This window comes from Penicillium concentricum, assembly GCF_028827145.1.
Source record: "Penicillium concentricum strain IBT 3081 chromosome Unknown utg000002l_segment0_segment0, whole genome shotgun sequence".
Lineage (NCBI taxonomy): Eukaryota > Fungi > Ascomycota > Eurotiomycetes > Eurotiales > Aspergillaceae > Penicillium > Penicillium concentricum.
Genome location: NW_026622755.1, coordinates 7,022,106 through 7,044,113, shown reverse-complemented (window position 1 = coordinate 7,044,113; position 22,008 = coordinate 7,022,106). Strand labels below are relative to the sequence as shown.

At 46.5% G+C, this 22,008-nt stretch overlaps 8 protein-coding genes across 8 annotated transcripts; 5 read left to right on the top strand and 3 right to left on the bottom strand.

Moving 5' to 3' along the window:
- Positions 1 to 330: 330 nt before the first annotated feature.
- N7517_006389 (uncharacterized protein) lies at positions 331 to 2,512 on the top strand (the record flags this gene model as incomplete). Its single annotated transcript, XM_056724119.1, has 11 exons — positions 331 to 859; positions 915 to 1,012; positions 1,067 to 1,129; positions 1,184 to 1,236; positions 1,292 to 1,477; positions 1,534 to 1,801; positions 1,864 to 1,885; positions 1,935 to 2,032; positions 2,090 to 2,154; positions 2,209 to 2,244; positions 2,299 to 2,512. 11 exons carry the CDS (start codon positions 331 to 333, stop codon positions 2,510 to 2,512), a joined length of 1,632 nt encoding a protein of 543 aa, XP_056580369.1.
- A 747-nt stretch (positions 2,513 to 3,259) lies between these two features.
- On the top strand, positions 3,260 to 6,056 carry N7517_006388 (uncharacterized protein; the record flags this gene model as incomplete). Its single annotated transcript, XM_056724118.1, has 13 exons — positions 3,260 to 3,352; positions 3,519 to 3,550; positions 3,613 to 3,672; positions 3,721 to 4,191; positions 4,253 to 4,268; positions 4,326 to 4,437; positions 4,496 to 4,826; positions 4,886 to 5,009; positions 5,062 to 5,077; positions 5,128 to 5,227; positions 5,279 to 5,298; positions 5,348 to 5,471; positions 5,525 to 6,056. 13 exons carry the CDS (start codon positions 3,260 to 3,262, stop codon positions 6,054 to 6,056), a joined length of 2,031 nt encoding a protein of 676 aa, XP_056580368.1.
- An 864-nt stretch (positions 6,057 to 6,920) lies between these two features.
- On the top strand, positions 6,921 to 7,408 carry N7517_006387 (ribonucleoprotein-associated protein; the record flags this gene model as incomplete). The annotated part of the gene is made up of 3 exons (XM_056724117.1): positions 6,921 to 6,945; positions 6,997 to 7,092; positions 7,146 to 7,408. The coding sequence occupies 3 exons, from the start codon at positions 6,921 to 6,923 to the stop codon at positions 7,406 to 7,408; spliced, it is 384 nt and encodes a 127-aa protein (XP_056580367.1).
- Positions 7,409 to 8,875: 1,467 nt separating this feature from the next.
- On the top strand, positions 8,876 to 9,519 carry N7517_006386 (lysozyme; the record flags this gene model as incomplete). Its single annotated transcript, XM_056724116.1, has 2 exons — positions 8,876 to 9,127; positions 9,226 to 9,519. 2 exons carry the CDS (start codon positions 8,876 to 8,878, stop codon positions 9,517 to 9,519), a joined length of 546 nt encoding a protein of 181 aa, XP_056580366.1.
- A 143-nt stretch (positions 9,520 to 9,662) lies between these two features.
- Positions 9,663 to 12,776, bottom strand: N7517_006385 (uncharacterized protein; the record flags this gene model as incomplete). Its single annotated transcript, XM_056724115.1, has 2 exons — positions 9,663 to 12,128; positions 12,300 to 12,776. The coding sequence occupies 2 exons, from the start codon at positions 12,774 to 12,776 to the stop codon at positions 9,663 to 9,665; spliced, it is 2,943 nt and encodes a 980-aa protein (XP_056580365.1).
- A 2,535-nt stretch (positions 12,777 to 15,311) lies between these two features.
- On the top strand, positions 15,312 to 16,385 carry N7517_006384 (uncharacterized protein; the record flags this gene model as incomplete). The annotated part of the gene is made up of 3 exons (XM_056724114.1): positions 15,312 to 15,692; positions 15,756 to 15,968; positions 16,047 to 16,385. The coding sequence occupies 3 exons, from the start codon at positions 15,312 to 15,314 to the stop codon at positions 16,383 to 16,385; spliced, it is 933 nt and encodes a 310-aa protein (XP_056580364.1).
- Positions 16,386 to 19,656: 3,271 nt separating this feature from the next.
- Positions 19,657 to 20,151, bottom strand: N7517_006383 (uncharacterized protein; the record flags this gene model as incomplete). Its single annotated transcript, XM_056724113.1, has 3 exons — positions 19,657 to 19,944; positions 20,006 to 20,056; positions 20,113 to 20,151. 3 exons carry the CDS (start codon positions 20,149 to 20,151, stop codon positions 19,657 to 19,659), a joined length of 378 nt encoding a protein of 125 aa, XP_056580363.1.
- A 517-nt stretch (positions 20,152 to 20,668) lies between these two features.
- N7517_006382 (asparaginase) lies at positions 20,669 to 21,733 on the bottom strand (the record flags this gene model as incomplete). Its single annotated transcript, XM_056724112.1, has 1 exon — positions 20,669 to 21,733. The coding sequence occupies one exon, from the start codon at positions 21,731 to 21,733 to the stop codon at positions 20,669 to 20,671; it is 1,065 nt and encodes a 354-aa protein (XP_056580362.1).
- Positions 21,734 to 22,008: the final 275 nt, after the last annotated feature.

The window sequence follows — 22,008 nt, the reverse complement described above, 5'->3', positions numbered from 1 at the left end:
ATTGGATAAAACGTATCCGATGTCGGCCGTGTGTGGCAGGAAACATCTCTTGCCGTTTTCTCCAGATCAACTGACCGCGTGGACGGAGGGGACAAAGTTTCATCGGAAACTATGCCAAGGGCTAAACGGGTAAATCTACTTTATGGTGCGAGATTTAGTGTTTGATCGGCTTGTCCGGGGAATGAAATATACTTCCGTCCCCACGGGGTTTCGCATAGTCCAACTATAATCAAGCTTGATCTGTCTTCCCTCTTCCAACTTTATTCATTGTCTTTCTATAATCACTTGAGCTTTCATCCTCTCCCATTGTACCTCTGCGAATGACCCACCATGTCGCAGCAGGTAATTTCGCAACCAAAGGGCCAGCAGGAGTTCGTGGAAACCATTGAGCCTGATCTGGCAAGGGCTATACCCCATAATAAAGGCACAGGAAGTCAGCACAAAGGAGATCAGGCTTTGCAGCTCATCGAAGAGGTAGAGCATTCAAACATATTGACCCCCGAGAACAACGCCAAAGTTCTTCGAAAGATCGATTTGCGTCTGCTTCCCATTCTCTTAGGAATCTACTTCCTCCAACAACTCGACAAGTCGACCATCTCATATGCCTCTGTTTTTGGAATCGTCGAGAAAGCCCATCTGCATGGCCAACAGTACTCTTGGCTAGGGGGTTCGATCTATCTGGCTCAGCTAGTGTTCCAGCCCCTGGTCGCCTACCTTCTGGTTAAAGTGCCCATAGCAAAATTTCTGGCTGTTTCCTGCCTCTTATGGGGTATTGCGTTAACGTGCATGACTGCAGCTACAAACTTTGGAGAGTTGCTTGCTTGCCGGATATTTCTAGGTGTCTTTGAGGCTGGAATTGGTTCGTTATCTCCTGGTCGTACCTAAATGTTCCTACTAACGATGGGTTTCATCAGCCCCGGCCTTCATTGCAGTCACTCAAATGTGGTACCGGCGTCGTGAGCAGCCCGTGCGATTGAGCTCTTGGTATGCGATGAACGGAGTCGTGAATATGGTTAGTTCTCTCCCATAACAATTTCGTGGCACTTAAATTGACACCGAAGGGAAGTTTGGAAGTTTGATTGCCTTCGGACTGGGTCACATCAATTCCTCTATATTTGCACCCTATCAGGTAAGTTATAACACATAATTGTCGGTCGGAGCATCAGCAGCTAATAGCGAGTAGATCATCTTCCTGTTCTTCGGTCTAGTCACTGTTGGGTTCTCTGCCGTTATTCTGTAAGGTTTGAACCTACTGTATTTGCCTCTATCATACTAACACAGTGGTATGCAGTGTTTTTATGCCCGATTCCCCGGTGTCCGCCAAGTTTCTTGGAGAGGAGGACAAACTGTTATCGATTGAAAGACAGCGAATGAACCAACAGGGTATAGAGAGCCAAGAGTGGAAATGGGACCACGCAAAGGAAGCATTCCTTGACCCCAAATCGTGGTTCTGGTTTGCATTAATGTTTTCCATTTCGTGGGTTGTTCTAGATAAACGACTACATTAAACTAAAGTTGCTGACCAAACTTCAGTGTTCCAAGTGGTGGCATCACTACTTTCGGGCCCTTAATTATCAAGTCTTTTGGGCTCAGTCAATATGATACCATGCTTTTCAATATTCCATTCGGTGCAGTACAGCTTGTCGCCACGATGGGAGGAGCCTGGCTAGCAACTGTTTGGAAAATGAAGGGTCCAGTCCTAGCATTGCTCTGTCTCCCACCCATCGCCGGTTGTGTGATGCTGCTGCAGATTACACATGACAATGCCCACAAGGGGCCATTACTTGCAGGATACTACATTGTGAGTTGTTGAATTGAAATAAAAGTATTACTATGGAAAGAAGGCTAATCAATTTCATCCAGATATCTGTGTACCCAGCAATCAGTAAGCATTTCCTTGGTTTCAGAAACTGGGCTGAGCTGACCTTCTCTAGCCCCATTGATATACTCCTGGTCCGCGGGAAACACAGCTGGAGAGACGAAAAAGAAGGTTACTACCGCTATCCTATATGTCGGACAGTGCGCTGGTAACGTATGTAGTACTCTAGCCCCCTCGACCGGGTTTTGTGCTGACATTCTTCCTATCCAGGTGCTTGGACCGAACCTTTATACCACAAATGAAGCACCGCTTTACCGTCGTGGCCTTCTTTCGAAGTAAGTTTATGTGAACAGAAGCTTTTGAGCAAGAAGTATCTAATGCCTGGTCAGCCTCGCAATGTTTTGTGTCTTGATTGGTCTGACAGGGTATGTTTTACCCAATTTCAACTAAGATATATCTTTCCTAATTGTGACTGTTAGGGCAAACACGGCATATCTGCTATTTCTGAACAAGAAGCACGAGAAGAGACGTGTGGCTCTCGGAAAGAGCGCCAAAATTATAGACCAGTCAATGCAAACCGTTCAAGCTGTCTCGCACGACGCGAAAGAAGACGCGCCTCAACAAGCAACAGATGACAATGCCTGGAAAGATCTGACCGACTTGCAGAACGAGGACTTTGTCTATGTCTTCTGAGAATTGGCTAGTTCAAAGAGTTTATATTATAGTGACTAGGACTTGTGGTTTCACTTTATTCACTATGAATTAAATGACGTGGAAAAGTCGATTTGCACACTTAAGCCGCTTGTACTGTTTATATTTTAGAGTTTGTGGCCAAGTGCCCTTATCCTTCTAGCTATAGCAATAATAAAGGGAAGAAATACATGAACTGAATTAAGTGTAAAAGGGTATCTCGAAGAACAACAGCAAAGCCAACTGAAACCATTTGAATGTTGAGATGCAGGATCCCGTCCTGCATGCACGATATATCACGGCGCCCATATGCCAATATCACGTTGTAAACTGGCCTGAAATGCAGATTATCACCCGAAACCCTGCTGATCGCCATGGTTTAATCCCCCCTGAGTTTGCCTGTATTTTACATCCAGATTGTCCGATAGAATTTTCTGCATTCCATTGTTCTGAGTTTAGAGATCGTGCGCTTATCATCTTCCAGATATATATTTCATCACTCGTATTTGTCAGAGAAGACAAGCGAAAAGACAGCTGAAAAGACTTCTACAAAGATAATTGAAAGAATAACCCAAGAAACATCTAAAAACACTACTGAGGACACCAAAGCCCTAAAAACATAGACTTTCCGTGGGACCTGGCTGATTGTATAGCCGGCACATCGGGAGCAAACCCCGAACCCCGCGTTTCTCCAGGTTTTCCCCTTCCCGTCAACCCCGAGAATTTGTACGAACAGAAATCGGCCTCCACATGGCCGACCAGCCTGACTGCAGTCCGTACAGTACGGCAATAGCCGGATCTTTCCACCGCGCTCCTGTGCCAACAGGGAAAAAGCGCATTCCGGTACGTCTTTATTGAACCGGTTGAGACCCCACAACAACAGACAGGCCCTAACAATGTATGGCATTTTTAATGAATAGAAGGCCTGCAGTGCTTGTCGACAATCAAAGGTCTGTGCTCAAGTCTGCCGAACCTGCATATTGATGGGGTTTTGGCTGATCGTTACAAGGTGAAATGCGACGGAGAGAGGCCGTGTACAAGGTAAGTTCTACTCCTAGGTTGCAGATCTCCATGCAGCCTAGAAACTGCTACTGATAGACTAGATGTCAAAAATTGGAAAAACAATGCGTTTTCTTCGAAATACCGAAAGACCCGGTCGCGGAGTACGAGCTTGTCTTATGTAGTTATCAACGAAGACTAACATCACCTAGAAGGATCGAAGGCGTCGAGTCCGAGGTTCAACATCTCCGAAGACAGCTAGATAAAATGCGCGAGTTGCTTCAACAGAGCCGCTCGCAGCCCACTCCAAAATCTTATCTAACACACTCCCCAGGTCATCTCCGTGATCGACAACAGCAAGTACGCCGCGAGAGCGCTTCTGGTTCCTCGGGCACCCATTATCATCATACACAGAATGACTCTGAAGAATTATTTTCGAATATCCCTATCACGAGCCCCGCTGGCTATACAAATGGTCACCAATACCAAAGGTCTATGCCGGGGTCCATACCAGGCCTCTCTCCGAATGAGACTTCGGCCCAGCCCCCCTACGCCTCCAACCACACAATTACCAGACCACCCAAAAGAAAACGATCTGGATTTGAGATCCGAGATGACCCCATCATCGACTTTATTGATAAAGGACTTATCACGCTTGAATGCGCTGTGTCATACTTCAATACGTATGTATGATCCGAGCGTTATTCAGCAATGCGTGATTTTGGCTGACTGAAAATATCACAGCTTCTTCGAAGGATGTGTATGTATTGACTCTGACTACCATGATTTAAATACTCATATTTTGCGAATGATACAGGACAGGTATATCCCAATTTTCGACCCTCAATACGACACTTTCGACTCCGTTCGATCTCGGAGTAGTATCCTCCTCAACGCAATATGTACCATTGGCTGCATGGTCGAGACCAGTAAACTCCCTCCCCAAATATATTTCTGAAATAATATTGTCCTAATAGTTCTTTCCAGGATCCGGAGGTTCAATGTCCGACCTTCTTCACGCCGAACTCAAGAAATGGATCAACGTCATAATCCAGAACAAGGACTTGAACTGCCTAGAATCAGTCCAAGCAATGCTCGTAGTTGCTTGCTATTCCGCAGAACGCTCACTGATATTATCATTTGCCACTCGCATGGCTTTGGATCTCGGATTACATGAGGCCTTTGATGAATTGACCCAGCGGCTTGCTCTTCAGAATGAAGACATGGCTTATGCCCTGCCACATCAGATGTTTGAAGAAGAGAGGGCTCTTATGTGGAGCGCTCGGACATGGTTCGGGCTTTTGGTTCTGGAACATATGTAAGATGGCCTTGACATCTTTTTGATTGGGATTAACAGGCTGATGAAATCCAATTTAGATTTCGTGTTGATGGAGGAAAGCCACCTGGAATTCGGCTAAAAGGGAACCCTCGCCGCTGTCGGGTTTTACTTCGCCATGCATCGTCCACGATTTTGGATTTACGGCTGTTCTCTCAAGTCGAGGTAGGTCGAGTACACAAAATAGGCCTGACGAAGTGCTGATATATGCTGTTAGTTAAATATCCTCAGAGGTATAATTCGTTCCGGGAATTCAGATTCAATGACTAATTCAGATTTATAGCCAATGTCGGCGATACTCTAGGAGGAAAACCATCGCTTGATGGACAAAGCATCGCGGATTACGTGCATGACATGAAACTTGAGTTAGACTTGTGGTTTGAGTAAATTTTCCAGTTCCATTGTATCTTGGCAAACTTGCTAACCCTGGGAAGCGACTGGCTACGCATTATCGGTATGACCTCCATTGTCATGATCATATACAACTTGCTAAAATTTTGAAGAAAGTTGTGTTGCCGCCACCGACGAGAAGCCATCTCTACTAGTCGCCCTTCGAGTACAGAAATGCTGGGCAGAAATGATGCTCAACTGTAAGGCACTACGATCCATGGGCGTTGAGAACGTAGCGTAAGTACTGCTTCCCTGGGTGTTCTTCCGTCTGTGTTAACACAAACATAAAGTGCCATGTCCAGCACGGAAAAAACGATACTCCTCACAGCAAAAACCAGTGCCCGTCGACATCTCCGCCTGATAATTGTCGATCCAGACTTCTACCTCGCCAAGCTGAAGTACGCAATGGATTTTGTCTGGGCCAAGTGCGCGTTCTCCTTCCTATTGCTTCTCAAATTATCCCGCCTCCTCCCGGAGCAGGAAGAAGAACATCAAGAACTGCTGGAGCAAGGTAATCGACTAGTCGACGAGCTGAGTAAAGCTGGAGCTAGTGGGACACAGTCCGGGGCTGGAAATATTTATCTTCAGATCTTGAAGGTCAGTATTGAGAAGTACGGACGTGCATTGATGGAAACACAGCAGCCTAACTCGGATGGTCCCACGGCTACGTCACCGTTCTGGGAGTTGTTTGATGCTCAGGCAGATCTTCAGTGGTTTGTCCCTGAGCAGTTTGTCTCCGAGTGGGACTTTCCGGGGCTCAATTTGTTTTACTTTCCCACTGCTTGGCAAGATTTCTTTGGTGATTTCTCGTTGGCTATGTAGAGGGTGTGTGAATTGGGGGGGGATTAGGCCTATTCGGGAACTTTACCGCAACGTCGAGTCAACAGACGACGAAATTCGTTTGTCGTGAGTTCAATGCAAGCGAATTGTAGCAATTCATTATGAGCCGTGACTATTCCCGGAATAGGACCACGGTAGTCTCTAGTTATATAATTACTACTATTACATCCCAACTTTCTTTCGGCGTATTCTCATAGTCCCCGGCGAAAAGCGTTGCGCGAACTGTCACATGAATGGCCAGTTTACACGGTACAGCTTCCTAAAGCAACCAAGGACGGAGATCTCTATCTCAGCACAGGCCATCCGAAACCAGAGCAGTATCGACTCCAGGTTCTTCTCTTGTCTACTCCGTTGAGTTAAAACCGTTGAGCAAACTGAAGAAAGCGAAAGAATGGAATTGACCACCCTCAGGGCCCTGGTTGCCGAGAAAGAAGCTGAGATTGCACGCTTTATTGCTGAAAAAGAAGGCCATCAATTGGTGCGCTGTGAAAGTTATCATTGGACCCAAGAGAATGTCATATAGAATATGCCGTTGGCTTGAGCGCGAGGCGCTCTGGCACTAAATATGTTATATCTATGTGAACTAAAGCCCTGCAAGGTTTTCAGCCACCTCAGCACGTCCTATAATCGTTTCATGATATATAGTAGAGGTGTGAGGTAAGACGGCTGCCAGTAGGTATAACCCAGCCGGTTAAAGTGACCCAGAGACATTCGGCCCTACTTTATTCCGGATGACCATATTCTTCTCTTCTCTTCCGCACCTCATCAGTCTTACATTAACCAAATCATCCCAAATTTACGCATCTTTAGGCCGTGATCTATTACTGTGAGCCTTTCGCAATCAAAATGGAACCCTCTGCTCAATCTGTCGGTAAGTTTTCTCTCTATCCGTAGTTTTATTCTCCTCTGACACAATTCCTAGCGTGGCCGATGGCCGATTCCGCCCTTGCGCAGGAAATCTTGGATCTCTTGCAACAAGCCACACACTACCGTCTGGTTAAAAAAGGAGCCAACGAAGGTATTTACTCCTGCGATCCTATTAGACTACGCTCGAAGCTAATCTTTCTTTAGCCACGAAGACCCTTAACCGAGGCACCTCCGAAATCATTGTTCTCGCTGGAGATGCTAGCCCGCTCGCGATCTTGTTGCACCTCCCCCTACTCGCGGAAGATAAGAACGTGCCATACGTTTTCGTTCCTACCAAGATGGCGTTGGGTCGGGCATGCGGTGTCAGCCGAGCTGTTATCGCGGCTAGTATCACTTCGAACGAGGCTAGTGAACTCGCTCCTCAGATCAGAGAGCTAAAAGCAAAGGTGGAACGGCTTGCAATCTAGTCGATCGTCTTAGTTGATTGATCGATGAGTGCCAGGCTTTCGGCGTTCTCGATTATCTTTGCTGATGGATCGAGGACTGCCCGACTCTCCGGTGTTTTTACATCCTGTTTGACGCTCCCATCAAGATCGCTACTACCTCTATTGAGGGTTACCTTTCCTCTTCCGTCGCGTCGCTTTTGCGTACGGATGAGGATCGAATATCAAAACAATTGCTCTAAAAGATTCCCATAACTCGTAGAGTTATCACCGACATGATGTCCAACCTAGACGATAGCGTTGTCAGAATGCAAATTACTCCCACGCACAACAATGTAAGTCGCAAGAAGATTGGTGGGCGTAAAGCTTGCTGAGCAGGTAAGAACTGAGGTGGCGCTGTGGTTGCCCGCTCCGCTTTTTAACTTTTGTGTGCATATAACAAGCCCAGTCTCGACAGAAAAGACCCAAAACGCGCCCAAGGAATTCCCCGCACTCCTTTGGCTTGGCAACTTCCTTGGTTGACGATTGGTTGCGTAGTATCAGATGCTGATTGGATTAAGTTCGCCGTGGAATGTTTGCAAGTGTAGGCAGATGATGTAGGGGACTTTAGGTGCTAAGAACTACCAGCTGCCATGAACCCCGTTTCCTGCCTATTAAGGAAAGGTACGGAGTACCTACTATCATTCGATTGCCCTAGATCTATCCAGCCGTAAGAGATGCTGTGACATATCAGATAGATCGAGAATCCCGCATTGTATTGTATTGCTAGATCTTTTCGGTAATTGTATTTATGCGAAATTCTAGTGAACAACCAGAAAGATGGACCATATATATTCAACCATGATTTTACTCTCATTTTCAAATTGCCCATGGTCGACGCTACTCCGTAGTGATCTATCTCATAAACCCGCAAATGGGTCAAGATCCTCGACTCAATATATTACCGGTCAGGTCTATGGCCCTACGAAACCCCTTCTCCACATGAATCTTTTTAATTAGACCACGCCAAGTGTTATCAATCTCCCGATTAACCAAGACAAAACATCTGTCCCGCAAAAAAAGGCAGTTGGTAGTCCGTACGGAATACATGGAAGAAGAAATTGTAATTGGGTGTGGGGGTGATAAGTATAAAACACGCTAGCGTGACCCCAACTAATCAAAGCAGCCATGGGATACGAAGTGCCGAGGCTATAGTCTTGTAAGCCAGTAAAAGTACACGCAGGGGTAAAAAAATAAAGTAAAGTCAGCCAGTACGGGAGGCACTCGGGTGGCTTTGGATGTTTCAGGGTCTAGAAACACGGGAAGCTAAGGGGGTCACTGTAACTCTACAATGTATACCCACAATCTACATGAAGTGTTCCAAGGTTGGTGACATTTTGCGAATAACAAAGTCCCTAGGTAGAGAGAAAAATATAAATCTTCAACGTCCGCTCTTCATGACCTCCCCAAACCACTCAATCACATAATCCCATTCTATAAACCAAAGCCAACATGTCCTTCAAGCTCCTGATCGCCGCCCTCCCAGCCCTGGCAATTGCCTGCACCGGCCCCCCAATCAACGACAATGGCCTCGATCTTATCAAGAGCTTCGAGTCCTTCCAGCCAAACGTCTACGATGACGGTTTCGGCAATCCCACCCTTGGCTACGGTCATCTATGCGGCGACTCCACTTGCTCAGAAGTGTCATTCTCACAGCCATTGACCGAGGAGACAGCGAGTCAATTGCTTGCCAATGACCTGGTGGTAAGTCTCTACAATCCCTCTTCCTCGGAAACATTAAACCCCACTGTCTAGATGGTTTCTAAGTATTTATTGAATACACTATCTAACACAAAACACAGGGCTACCAAGATGGCGTAACAAACGCACTTGCCACCGCTGTCACTCTGAACGACAACCAGTTCGCAGCCCTGGTGTCGTGGACTTTCAACGTCGGTAACGGCAACATGGAATCGTCCAGCCTGATCAGCCGCATGAATGCCGGTGAGGATGTGGGTACTGTGGCGTCTGAGGAGCTGCCAAAGTGGAACAAGGCCAATGGTGGCGTTGTTGCTGGGCTGACCCGCCGCCGGGCCGAGGAGGTGGCGCTGTTTGGTGAGGCTTCTTCTACCGGGGCTTTGCCTGTCGGTTGTTAAGCCAGGGACTTGTATACTATTTTTGTGGAGGTATAGGGGGTGATAATATTCTGAATTCGTTGTTGATCAATGAATCTCAATCTACTCTCGCATCTGAAGATGTCAGTCTATTTACAAATACGGCCAAAAGCTCCTCGTAGGATTTAATAAACAAGAAGAACATTCCTCTCTTCGCCATCATCAATCTTGTCAACAACACAAGTCCAACAGAAGCTCCTATCGACTGGCAAGCAGATGCACCGATATTTTCTTGAACGTGCAATACTTACCGCGGCCAGTCTCACCATCCACTGCCAGTTTCCGCCCCGATCGTGTGTTGCCGGTGTTGCCGATGCCGAACGTAGCACGAGTAACCCACTCGGAGGATCTAGGATCTCCTCCCAACAGTCGATGGAAATTAATTTTACTCCTGCAGCTGCAAAAGCCGGATCGTGTATGCACTTGCTGTCGGCAGGATCAAGAACCACCATCTCTAAATCCCTCAAGCCCTTCAGTATATCTAAATCGCCCAACCATTCGCCTCTATCGTTGACAGAGACCGCGGTTTCAACGTAATAGGCCTCCATGCCCCGGGAATTGGTCGATTCAAGACTTACAGGTCCTTCCCAGCCTGTAAAAGACAAATGAATAGAGGTGCCGTCGAACATTCCACCGGCTGAATTCCCATCAAACGGGTTGTGGTTGACAAATTGCCACCTCTCAATATCATGTTCACGGATTTCTACCTCAGGAGGAGAAACCAACAGCGTAACTCCTGGCTTCCCAACATTCCCCATGACATGGGAGACAGCACCCGAACAGAGACTCTTTGGTGACATTGGATCGTGGAGTAGTTGTTCGGCGATGAACAGAGAGTTGCCACTCGATATTGCCAGTACGTCTGCCAGCTTAGCAAGGTCGACGCTGATTTCCCCTGCCTCAAATTGTAGAATTGCTGCAAACGCATATTCACGGGACAAGGGGCTGGGATAGATTGTTGCGGGCGTATTTCCTTCGCGCGCTTGCTGCTTTGCAAGTGGACTTAGTGAATCAAGCTCCTTGACCATGGACTGCGCCCAATTCCAAGAGCGAATGGGGCCTTTAATTACACCCATAGCAACAGTGGCATAGGGTAGGTGGGACATGTAATAGTCCACAACTCGTCCAAGCGCGAGAAGGGACCTGCCGTGGGATGATTGCGTTACGGTGAAATGATGCAAAATATGTTCTGCCACAAGGTCGAGTTGTAAAAGACTTTTGTCCAAAAGGTCTTCGAGTATGTCGAGAGAAACTGCATCCGAGATGGGTTGGTTTTGGGGTAAAGTCTGGCTAGTAACCCTTTTATAAACGGCCGCAAGGCTATGGTCACCGAAGGCGAAATTGAATATAACTGACTGACTAGGAAGGGGGCCGTCATGAACAAATTGCGCGAAAAAGTCATCTTCCGCGTTTGAATCGACATCGTCATCTTGCGCGTTTGAGTCGTCATCCTCCATATCAGGATTGAAATATTGCGAGACATGACGGCTAGACGCTTCCGGTGAAGCGAAACAAGTCCAGATTTCTCCGGGCGGGCTCTTGAGGAGATGGATGCCATCCACGTCTTGGTTTTCATATTCATCCCGCTTTCTCTTTGTCCCTCCGTGGGAAGCCCGTGCGCTTTCGACATCGATTGATGTGTAAACATAGCCACTCTCTGTTCGAAATCGAATCACGTAGTCAGACGATAAGAGACAGTACTGCTTGCACTGCGCGCGGAGTATTTTGATTCGTTCCTCTCGATTCTTGATCATGCGAAGCAAAGATGAGAGGCTTGCCAAGCCGAAAAAGGTTGGAGCGGATGTGCCCGTGTTTCCAATCCATGATTTTCCATAATTAGTACCATATCTCATGAGTTGCATTGCAGTGTTTTTCTCGTTGTCGTTCTCAACAAAAAGTAAGTCTATACCGCCTTGGAATGGAAATATGAGCTGCAATAGCTGCATCAAACTTCTGAGGGATTGACGATCATCTTTTAGCAAGTCCACTACCTCGAATCCAGCCAAGTCCGCTGACAGGTCCAGGGGTTGGTCAGCAATTTGACTTAGTTTTGCTTCGTACAGACTAGAGAAGAGGTTCCAAAATGATTTCAGGATCTTCGCGGCGGTGAATGCAGCATCATCCGCGCCCAGCGATGCGCCGAGTATCAGGGCTTGTAGTTGTGCGACTGATATTCTGGAATCACGCATAGTGGATCGTTCTCGGTGAACAACTCCATAGTATCTGAGACTGGCTAGGGGCAACGACCAGTATACTCCGTCTGTACGGGGTCTAGCTTGAGGAGTGATTGAGATAGTGACGATTCCACTTTCTTTGACCAAAATGTCTTTCTGTCGTATTTCTTGTGTTTTGGGCCCTAGAACAACAAGATCGGGATAAATATGCCAGGATACTAATCCAAGTAGGATTCCGCCGTCTGTAATTTGCTGGGGCTCACCGCAGATCAGCTTATCAAGGGTAGTCAACGCGCGATTGAGGTTGAGAATCACACTGTCATAAGATCGTGTCTTTGGAGTCGAAGGATGATTGGACGATGACTGTGATTTAACGGCAACGGAAAGGTTGTTGATGATTAAATTAATTTGAATCTGCTGCATAGGGCGTGCTTAGTCAGCAACTTATAGCCATGCCCGTGCACTAGCATCCCAACTACCAAGTGACGCCCGATCAATCTCGTGGGCGGCAGCCAATCGGGCCAAATAATTGTCCACGATCTCACCGGATTGAGCTTGACTTTTTATGGCGGTTTGTCGATGGCTGACCAACTCTGCCCAAATGGCCGTGGCCTCTTGAGGGGACCAGATCCTGGCTAGCATACACGCGAGAAGGTGCATGCGAAGAACGGACTTTCCACTCGTCGCACTAGCCCAGATTGTGGTTGAGTCAATCCCTAAATGAGATCCGAAAAACCCATCAACGATAACCTTGGGGTTCTCCGTCTTCTGTGTCATCTCTTGAACGATCTGACTAGCGCGGGTTCCATATGCTTCAAGCAGCACTGGTACGTCTGGAAGGACATCATCAAACAGCACACCCAGTCGACGGGCGAGAATGTGGAATGACCCGTCTTCTGCCGATTGTCGTCGAGATTTGGAAAGTTGTTTGCCCAACAGCTGGAGCTCAGCTGGGGCTTCACATTTCACAAGAGAGAAGTCGAAATTAAGATGAGCTAGAGCGATATTTGATTCGGCCACCGCGTGTAAAGGGGTCCCAATTATATTCTGAACCGAGAACGACATATCTTTCGCAAAGAAATTCACAAAGGGGGTTTCCCTCGGTTGGGTTGTCGTCTGTGAGAGGATGCGCAACTTGTCACCTTTTCATTGCGCACTCACCCTGCTCACCCCAAGTCGTGAGAACGAAAAGCGGCGGTAATAGGTTTCTCCACATGGCTAGACCAGATCGGTTGCTTTACGGCGCGTAGCTTGCACGCAACCACCCGTCCGGGTAAGAAGCGAGTGAGCGCCGCCTTAGCGTTGCAGGGTGACTACAAATGCAAGTCGAGTCGCGCGACGCATTGACCCTTTCAGCTGCAAGATAGTGTAGCCAACATGTGGAATAATTGGACCACCTTGATACAGATCAAATGAATGGTGTCTTGGCATCTGCACACAGCCACCCATTACGAAGCACTTTGATTTCTCAAAAATTTTGGGCATGTCATGATTGTCACCAGCTAAATCGTTAAGAGGCAAAGCGTACAGTTCCAAAAGGAATGGGGGAAGGAAGAAAATGATTGGGTAGAATAACGTCGGGTCCCGAGGTTACGAGGTCTGTGCTCCGAATGCAAACGATGCAAACATAAACACAAACCACCTCGAGATCGCAATGATCACATATCTGGTCTCTATGTTGTAGTCTCCATATGGAGTATATTCTGTTTGATCAGCAGCTTCATTTATGTACTTTCTCAATGCCATTTTATCAAATTGTCTAAGCATGTTTTTATATCTTCTCCTCGGTCCCATTTACCCCCATTAAGCTCCTAATTTCGTCTCTTGGTAAGGACCCATGAGCATGAGGCATGAGCATGAGGCCAATATCATTTCAAATACTATCTGATCTCCATCTCAAAACTCATTCCTCATAAAAAGCTTCAAGTTCTCGCAAACCGCATCATACCTCGCCCTTCTTGGGAGATATCGGTCACGTCAACGATGAACTCTTTTCATTTCTAGAAATCCAGGTAGGCCGCTATTCAGTGGTGTTTTTCCTCTTGGGCACTCATGATCCATATCGTCTTTCGTTTAAAGTTGCAAAGGCCAAGATCCTCGCAAATATCTATCCGGAAGGAATTCACCGTCGAAGGTCGAATGGTGGACTTCAAAGATATCCTCCGGTGGAGCGTGGATGGCCACAATGCTGCACATTACCCAGACGTCGAGTGGCTCAATACTCGAGTTTCCACGATTTCTAAAAATGAGCCCCTGAAGTCCTTGGGGCTCACCGTAAATCTATCGGTCGCCCGTGGACTGGGGAAATTCAAAGGTCCGCTGTCGGGCGGTAATGTCAAGATACTAACATCCATGTCAGAGTGTTCGTATATCCAGCATCGTTCGTCCTTGGAATAGACTTCCGCAAAGCCCACAAATAAGCCCGGCCTTCGAAACCTAACCTAACCTATAGCCTAACAACGGGGGCCTATAAGGCCCCTAACAAAGCCCATTTATATGCATAAGTACGGCCTTGGCGCTTATAAACCTACTAATTAATGCCTGTTTTTTACGCATATTCTGGTCTATAAGCTTGTTATAGAACATCTCGGCCCGATACCTAATTCGGGGGTTCAACTTTGATAGAGTATCAACATATAGATATATATATCTTATAAAGTAGGTGCATCTTTTACTATAGGTGTATCGACTCAGCCGCGTACATCGGGGAGGAAGAGAAAGTATGTTAATGATGATACGTATATTCGTTATTAGCATATAGATAGTTTAACCTCACTTGATGTATGTATCTAATCAATCGATCTTATCAATCTTATCACTCGGTTAATTCAGTCAATTTCTATAAGAAAGAACTCGGTCAGTTTTAGGCTTAGACGGTAAGTTAAATACTAATACTAGGAAAATCTGTATTATTTATGAATCTGCCAAGCATTGGCATTTTTATATTGTTTGGGGGCTAATGGGCCCCTATTAAAGCCTAACCCATTTACGGGTTGGGTTAGGTTGGGCTTTGGGCTTTGTGGGCCGGTGCGGAAGTCTACCTTGGACCATTTAAACTGAGGCGCCCCGTTCAAGACGTGGGAGGGCGGTCGCTCCGTCACGACATTTATGTCCTGTAATTCTTATTAGAGCTTTTGGCTTATTGTAACACGGTGAGAAGGAAGTGAGTGAAAGCTGACCTTGGTGATACGCCGACTACCGATGAGCCCGGCGGCGTACCCGCCCAGAAAGACATGGGGAATTCCTGCCTCCCGCAGGACATGCACCAGATGGCTTGCTGTAGCGTCCAAGTGGGCGCAATCCGATTGTAGTGGTTCCATGCTGCAGATTGTTAGAAGCAAAAGATGAGTTGGGAAAACTGAGTTGGGAAATATTAGATGGCAAAGATAAAAAAGAATGAGAAGAAGGGAGAAGAAAGCAGGTGCAGATGAGGTGAAGAGCTGATTGAAACGTAAACCGAGAGGATTGAATCTTTCACTCAAACATGAGATTAACTCTTCACTCTACCATACACGAGCAGCGTATGGGATCATCAATCTCAGAGGTGATCCTCGTCCGTCCTTTTCAAATACTTCCATAGTACTATTTTGTTTTTTGGCCATGGAGATTCGAGATACCGAAACGCTCTTCGCCCCCACGGCTCCCTCCTCAGGTGTCGTCGAGGCTACGGTAGTCTCCCCGACCGAGATTGACGAAGATTGCTATCAAAACATGGACGAGCGCCAAGAAACTCAACATCATTACGACCGAGATGAGCTTGAGGTTCCAAAACTTCGCGCTGACGGAAATCAAGATCCTAAAACGCAGGACAATCTAGACGAGCTCGAAGTACCCCAACTTCCGCTGGACAACCAGATATCGCCGCGTCCCTACAATATCCGGATTACGACAGCTTTGAAAGCACTCGCTGATAAGAATATCTCAATGGTGGAATACGGGGCTGAAGTTCAGCTTAGATGCGGTTATGAGGAGGTCCCGGTGGTGAGTGGATTGAATCACTCTATTATCTTCAAGGGAATAACTCTATTAACAAAAGTCTGATAGGTCGTGGAATGGGGAGTGCCTGATGAACAGCTATCGCGAGCTTCACAAATCCTAGTCGAGAACCACTTTCCCCGCCTCTTCACTAGAACTCGATCGTGGTTTGGGTACTGGGAGACCAGATGTTTGCGACACGACTTAGATGGTGCAGGTTGGATGTGTGTGCACCTTCTCCCACTATCGTTGGTTGGTTTTACGCTTGAGGATGCAACTGAAGTGCGCTCGATTTTTGCCCCCTAAATCAAAATCCACACTCGAAAGCCTCCTCGATACATGCTCTCCTTAATTCACCAGCTTCGAAAGCTTCGAATCGGTGATGCTAGCCGACTGCGAGTTGAAAAGGACCTCTTGAGTTTCATATCTTCTTACATTCTTCGCGGTCCGCCTGGGCATATCAATCCCGAACTTCTCCATCGTCTTTTCGAGCAGCAGAGCAATGAAGAATTATTGAAGAAGTTGGACGAAGGGGTCAGGTTCATAAAGAAATGGGATTGGGGCAACGTCGAGGAAACGGACCTGGCCCTGGCTGAACGTGTTGTTCGAGATTGCCAGTACGTGGGAAAACTGACAGATGTCACCTGGGACCCTGCAAGGCCTTGCACAACTCCAGAGCCTGTCTCGCCCATTGAGTGATTTGTGAGAGATCCAGTATATGCTTTTCGGCGCTTCAAGCTTTTCCGCGACGGAACTACATTGCGGCTTGGTTTCACCTTCTCTCACTTCATCCTATTTTATTTCATCCTGGTTCCTTCATCCTTTTCCATCCTATTTTAAACCTAACTAGGCAAGATTAATACTTAGGATTCTTATCAAAATCAACAAATTCCAGCGATATTATCATCATGTTCCGCACATACATATCCCATATGCTCAATCTAAACAAACCCTTCTATATTTTATACACAGGATTGAGTGTATCCAGTCATACCTGAGTTACCAATGGCGAGAGGTATAAAAGCGTCAAAATTATATCATAGGACTAAAAATACGTATTTTAGGACAATGTTATCTCTCTGTTGGATCGCTCTAGAATGTCTTTGTTCTACCTCAGCGGCACAATGTCCATAAGGTCGCTGACATGCATTACGGATGGGTGATATTGAATACTCGAGTAGTGGGAGCCGATGCTAATTTCGAGCCTATAAGCTGTCCTATTCTTGTCAACGATGTGTTGATAGTGGGAGTGAACATGATATATATTTCTCAACCACTTTTCCGAAATTTTATCTTAAAACCGCGCACATACACACACAAAAATAGGTTCTCTCACATATCTCCAACTAAATAATTGTAACAGTACAACGCGCCAGGATACACAAAAGGAAAGATTTACAATCAATCCAAAAAGACAAAAAGACAAAAATAGTTTCCCTGGGAATCGAACCCAGAACCTTTCCGGAACATATGCTAATCGCATTTGTTAACGGAAAATCATAACCGCTAGACCAGGAAACTATTGAATGGAAAGACACGCAGATTCATGCCTCATAAAGGGATGTTAAGCCAAGTAAATAAATTGATCGAGTATTGGTTCCAACACAAAGATGACAGGAGCGGCAAGAAAAGAGGGAAAAGAATGTAAGAACAAAATGTTCTCCCGGTCGCAGAATATACAAGGCCGCAATAATAGAGCTTAATAATCAGCAATAAGTGGACCTCAAGCATACAGAGCCATGGAGGGTGATATAGTAAGGTGGGATAAAGGAAGTGTGTGTTAGTCTCAAGGTGGTTACTTCTCACCCCACACCTTCTGGCCCAACTATTAACAGTTAACAGCTTGTTTGAAACTGAATATGATTGGCTAGAATGGATCCACTTTGGCATCCCTGATACTATCTTAAACAACCTTCAGGAACTGTCCTGGCATTGGCCGTGTGAATTCAATATCCTAGCTCCGTAGTAATGAGGCCAGATGGAGCATAAAATGGAGCTGGTGGGCAGCCTAGGCAGTTTTCTCTCCCTTAGAAAAAGGAGGCTAGGGCTTTATTGTTAAAGAATGCACCGCGGGTGAAACTCTTAGACCTACCATTTTCCCGCACCGCCTGAGGGGGAAAATTAATATAACGCGGATTGGTTGTCTTTGTGCTCCGTTTTTTTCACTTCAGCACTTTGGTCAGAAGATTCGTTCATCCCTACTCTACAGCTCCCCCCACCCCTCGGCAAGACACCTTAATAAACCAACCTTTACGTAATACCTCACTAGCTATGCGAATCGGGGAGTTGTGGGAAGCCAGCCGCGTAGAGAGTAGGATATTGCTTGCTGTGCGATAGACACTAATGTCGTACGCACCGTTAAGAGCCGTGGCATAAATGCCCAAAACCAGAGGTCTATAATACACCTGCACAAATATCAGCCATAATAGCAATACTCATGCCCATCTATTGGCTCTAAATTATGTTTCCGTGTATCGATGCTTAGAGAACGTATCTCGTGTACCGTTAACTTGTCTCGTAAGAGCTTATCTGCTATGATAGGAAACTAGAACTACCACGCCGAGATCATGTTCGATAATAATATCAAATAGCTCGCACGTTTTCGCCTTATGAGAACCTTATCACCGCCGCGGGAAGTCCGTGATTAGATACTTCGAAGCGAAGCTGCTACTATAGCTTACCTCTAACAGTACACTTATATTCCTACGCCTAAAATCATCGATTAGGTATACGAATCCGATCTAGGAAACCCACTTAGAGTTAACTATATTCTAATAGAAAAGCTAGATGGAAAATCTCTGGATTAGTAGGCCGCCACTCCTTAGCAGAAAGAGAAGGTTACATAGCAGTTGATTGACATTTCCCTCGAGGTTAAAAGGCATCCGTTCGAAGCGATAGGATCATTTATCTCTTCGGCAGCCGATGTTGTAAACGTTCAAGGTCTCGCACATAAGATCTTGCCACCTATGTCATCGAGGGCAGAAAGGCTCAGAGATTTCTTTTCGCTCTTGGGCCTAAGAGTTCTTATGTAGATATGCAGACACTTCCAAATATCTTCGCAGGACTCTAGCGGCCCTTTAACTTTGAAGACGAGGAGTGGGAGGCATGGAAGAGCAAGGCTCTCCAAAAATGGGAAAATGATGATATACTCGTTGGCTTATTAGAACTAGAGCAAAATGGAAGGGAGTCGAGGGGATGAGAAGTCTTTAAAAAGAACAGTTTGTGCAATCCCATTTAGCATCAGAATAAAAGCTTCTTACGAATAGATCTATGTGCATAGTGGTCGATTCATCATAACAAGATGTCTGCGAATGGAAAAGATTCGCCGAGGCTCTTATATAATGAGCTGTAGTTATCGCGCACTTCGTTTATGGTTCGTTGTGCTAGTTCAGTGACGTGAGAATAGTCGTCAGATAGGCACCTGAAGCAATGAGATCGAATGTTGTTTTGGCAGTTGGCGCCTATACCGCTGCGTATAGATACTATAAGGTCTCTTGTCACAGTTCAGAATCAGGCACAAATAACGTGCTATTCCTGAGAAATCAAGCCTTTGACCCCTAGCCACTAATTAAATCCACCAACTACATGTAGTTATTTCTGCATCTTCGTAGGCCGGTTGTCGTCCCTACAAATCCTCGTACCCGTCTGTTGCTTCGACTCTAAGGAAACTGGACCAATAGCGATTATGTTAGAAAGAAGTATTGAAAAACCTGGAAAAACAGGTAAATAAAAGTATGAAGTACGAAGGAGAGGTATGTGGTAAACTAGGCACACGGATAGAACGGACTTTCTAACACATCATAGGAGGACACTTCATTTGCATATCCAACCTGACCTCACAATTCTCTTAGATAATTCTGAAAAGACAAAAAGATTTCTCAACAGCTTGTGTACTCATTCAGTTTTGGGGTTCTCGCCAGCGAGACCCCGCCAATCTCCGAACTGCTTCATCCTCCCCCCCCGTCCCCCTTCACCACCAGCTCCGCACCCATTCTCCCACAAGCACCCAGAACGTGGGTGGATCTTCTCCCACATTGACGACCTCCCGTAAAGGGGACCCCACGCGCCGGAAGGCAGACTGACGGCCACGGCGGCGGCGACGAGACTTCCCCGAGATGCTGCCGAACTTGTGCTTGGCAATTTGCTGCTCGCACGCAGCGATCTTCTCGTCCACCTCCCGTCGCATCTGCTGCAAGCCGTGGTAGGTCACCAGAAGCTTGCGGAGGTCATCGAGGGCCGGTTTGCGCTTCTTCCTCGCCTTGATGGGAAGTATATGTCAGTTTGTGCAGAGGATTTAGATAGGGAAATTCAGGATTCACCTGCGAGGAATCACGGCCCGCCGTGCGCTTTCGCTTCCTCATGCCTGAAGGCTGTTGCAAATCAGAAGTTGTTCACATAAACCGGGAGCATTGGGGCGGGGACTCACCAATGAGAGCTGTTCGTACTCGCTCTCGCTGGTATCCATGTTGTTTTGCATGGTGGATACAAAGAGCGATGTGAATATGAAAGAAAGTAAAGCGGAGGTGATATGGCACTCTTGTGGGATTTATACTATGATACAGTAGGCACCGCAGTTGGGTATGTATCTGAATAGCTATTGTATCCATTATGCGGGTAAATACCGTAGGATGTCACCGAGTGAATATGAATGACTTCTCTAATTCACTAGAAGAATAATCAAAGTATAATGAAGATAATCAGAGACCATCTATGAATAGCTATACCCCTTGAACAACTCTATTGAATAGGATTGTTTGTCTGTGAACAAGTGCATTCAACTGAGACTAAGCTAAATTAAAAGCAACTTGAATAGTGATTGATAGGAAAGTAAGGAACAAGTGATTGAAAGGTGAGAGATTCAGTAATACACAATGAATAGAATTATAAATAGTATGATTGAGCGTAGTACTGAATGAGATACATATTAGTCTATGCTCTGTAATAACCCAGTCAATGCAATATACCACCTCCGCTCAACTCAATCATGCTGCTCGCACTTGAAAGCAAGGCGAGTACTTCCCAGTCTGAACATTAACAGTATTAAAGATCTTTTGGTGGTGAAAGGCAGAAAGTGCCTGACGCATCTCAGGATCTCCAATCTTAAGCTGCTCCAAAATCTCCGCCACAGCCAAGTAAAGAACACTAATATTACCATCTTCAATCTTCACCGACATGCCAATCGCACCCTTAGCTCCAAGGCATCGTGTTTGCTCACACTCCCGAATCCCAATCCCATAGCAACCATCCGCCCCGAGCTTCCCAATCAAGAGACCTCGGAATGCAGTCATGAGGATCGTACAAAACCGACCCTCTCCCGCGACAAGCTCAGGATGTTTCCACATGGCATGAAAAACCCGACTCAACGCCTCCGTCCTCGACGACGTACCATCACCCGACGCCACGCCCGCCGCCGCAGCAAACGTCGCATTCATACGAGCCAAATAATGCAATTCAAAAGCCGGTGCAGGCAAATCACACCCATCAAGACCCCAAATAGCCCCATCCACCCCAAGACCACAGACATCCTCAATAACACGCTTGACATGCATCTGAACTGGATGCGTGGAGAGGTGATAATCCGCCACATCTCCACCTAACATCTTCGCACCCGCAATCATCCCCACATGTTTGCCAGAACAATTGCTGCAAATCGGAGTCGGGGTGAAATCACTCTTGATCCAAGCGCGTTGCACGATGTCAGAGAGAGGGGGATGTCCACCGCAGCGGAGATCTGCCTCTGAAGAAGAGACTTTCGATAACATACTCCGGGCGCGAGCGATGTGTCGTTCCTCGCTGCTATTCGAGGCGCACATGAAGGCTAGATCGCCTGAGTCGAAGTTGAATTTGTCCACTGCGCCTGTGTCGAGAATTGCTAGTGCCTGTGCGGGTTTTGCTGCTGAGCGGGCGAGGGTCATTCGATATGGGTCGCCGACTGCATAGAGGAGGTTGCCCGCGGCATCGGTGATGGCTGCGTGGACACTGTGTCGATTTTCTATGACGCCGCCGCGGTCTGATGTGATGTAGTCGGCTGGGATGAAGCTTCCCATTTTGGATTGTTTCTTCCGTTGTGAGAAGGGTAGATTGGTTTAGTCTTTTTGCTGATTTGGGGTATTTGGTGATACCTGTGATGTGTCATGCGGTCAGAACGCTCCGACACGACACGAGATGAACCCACTATTTTTGGACTATCAGAATTAAGGTGTATGATAGTTATAAATGGTGGTATATTGTTTAAGTAGATCATATAGATCGTATATGATTGTAGAAGTCTAAAATGATATCGCTCAATGACGCCTCCGTCTAAGTGTATGAAATGCAATGT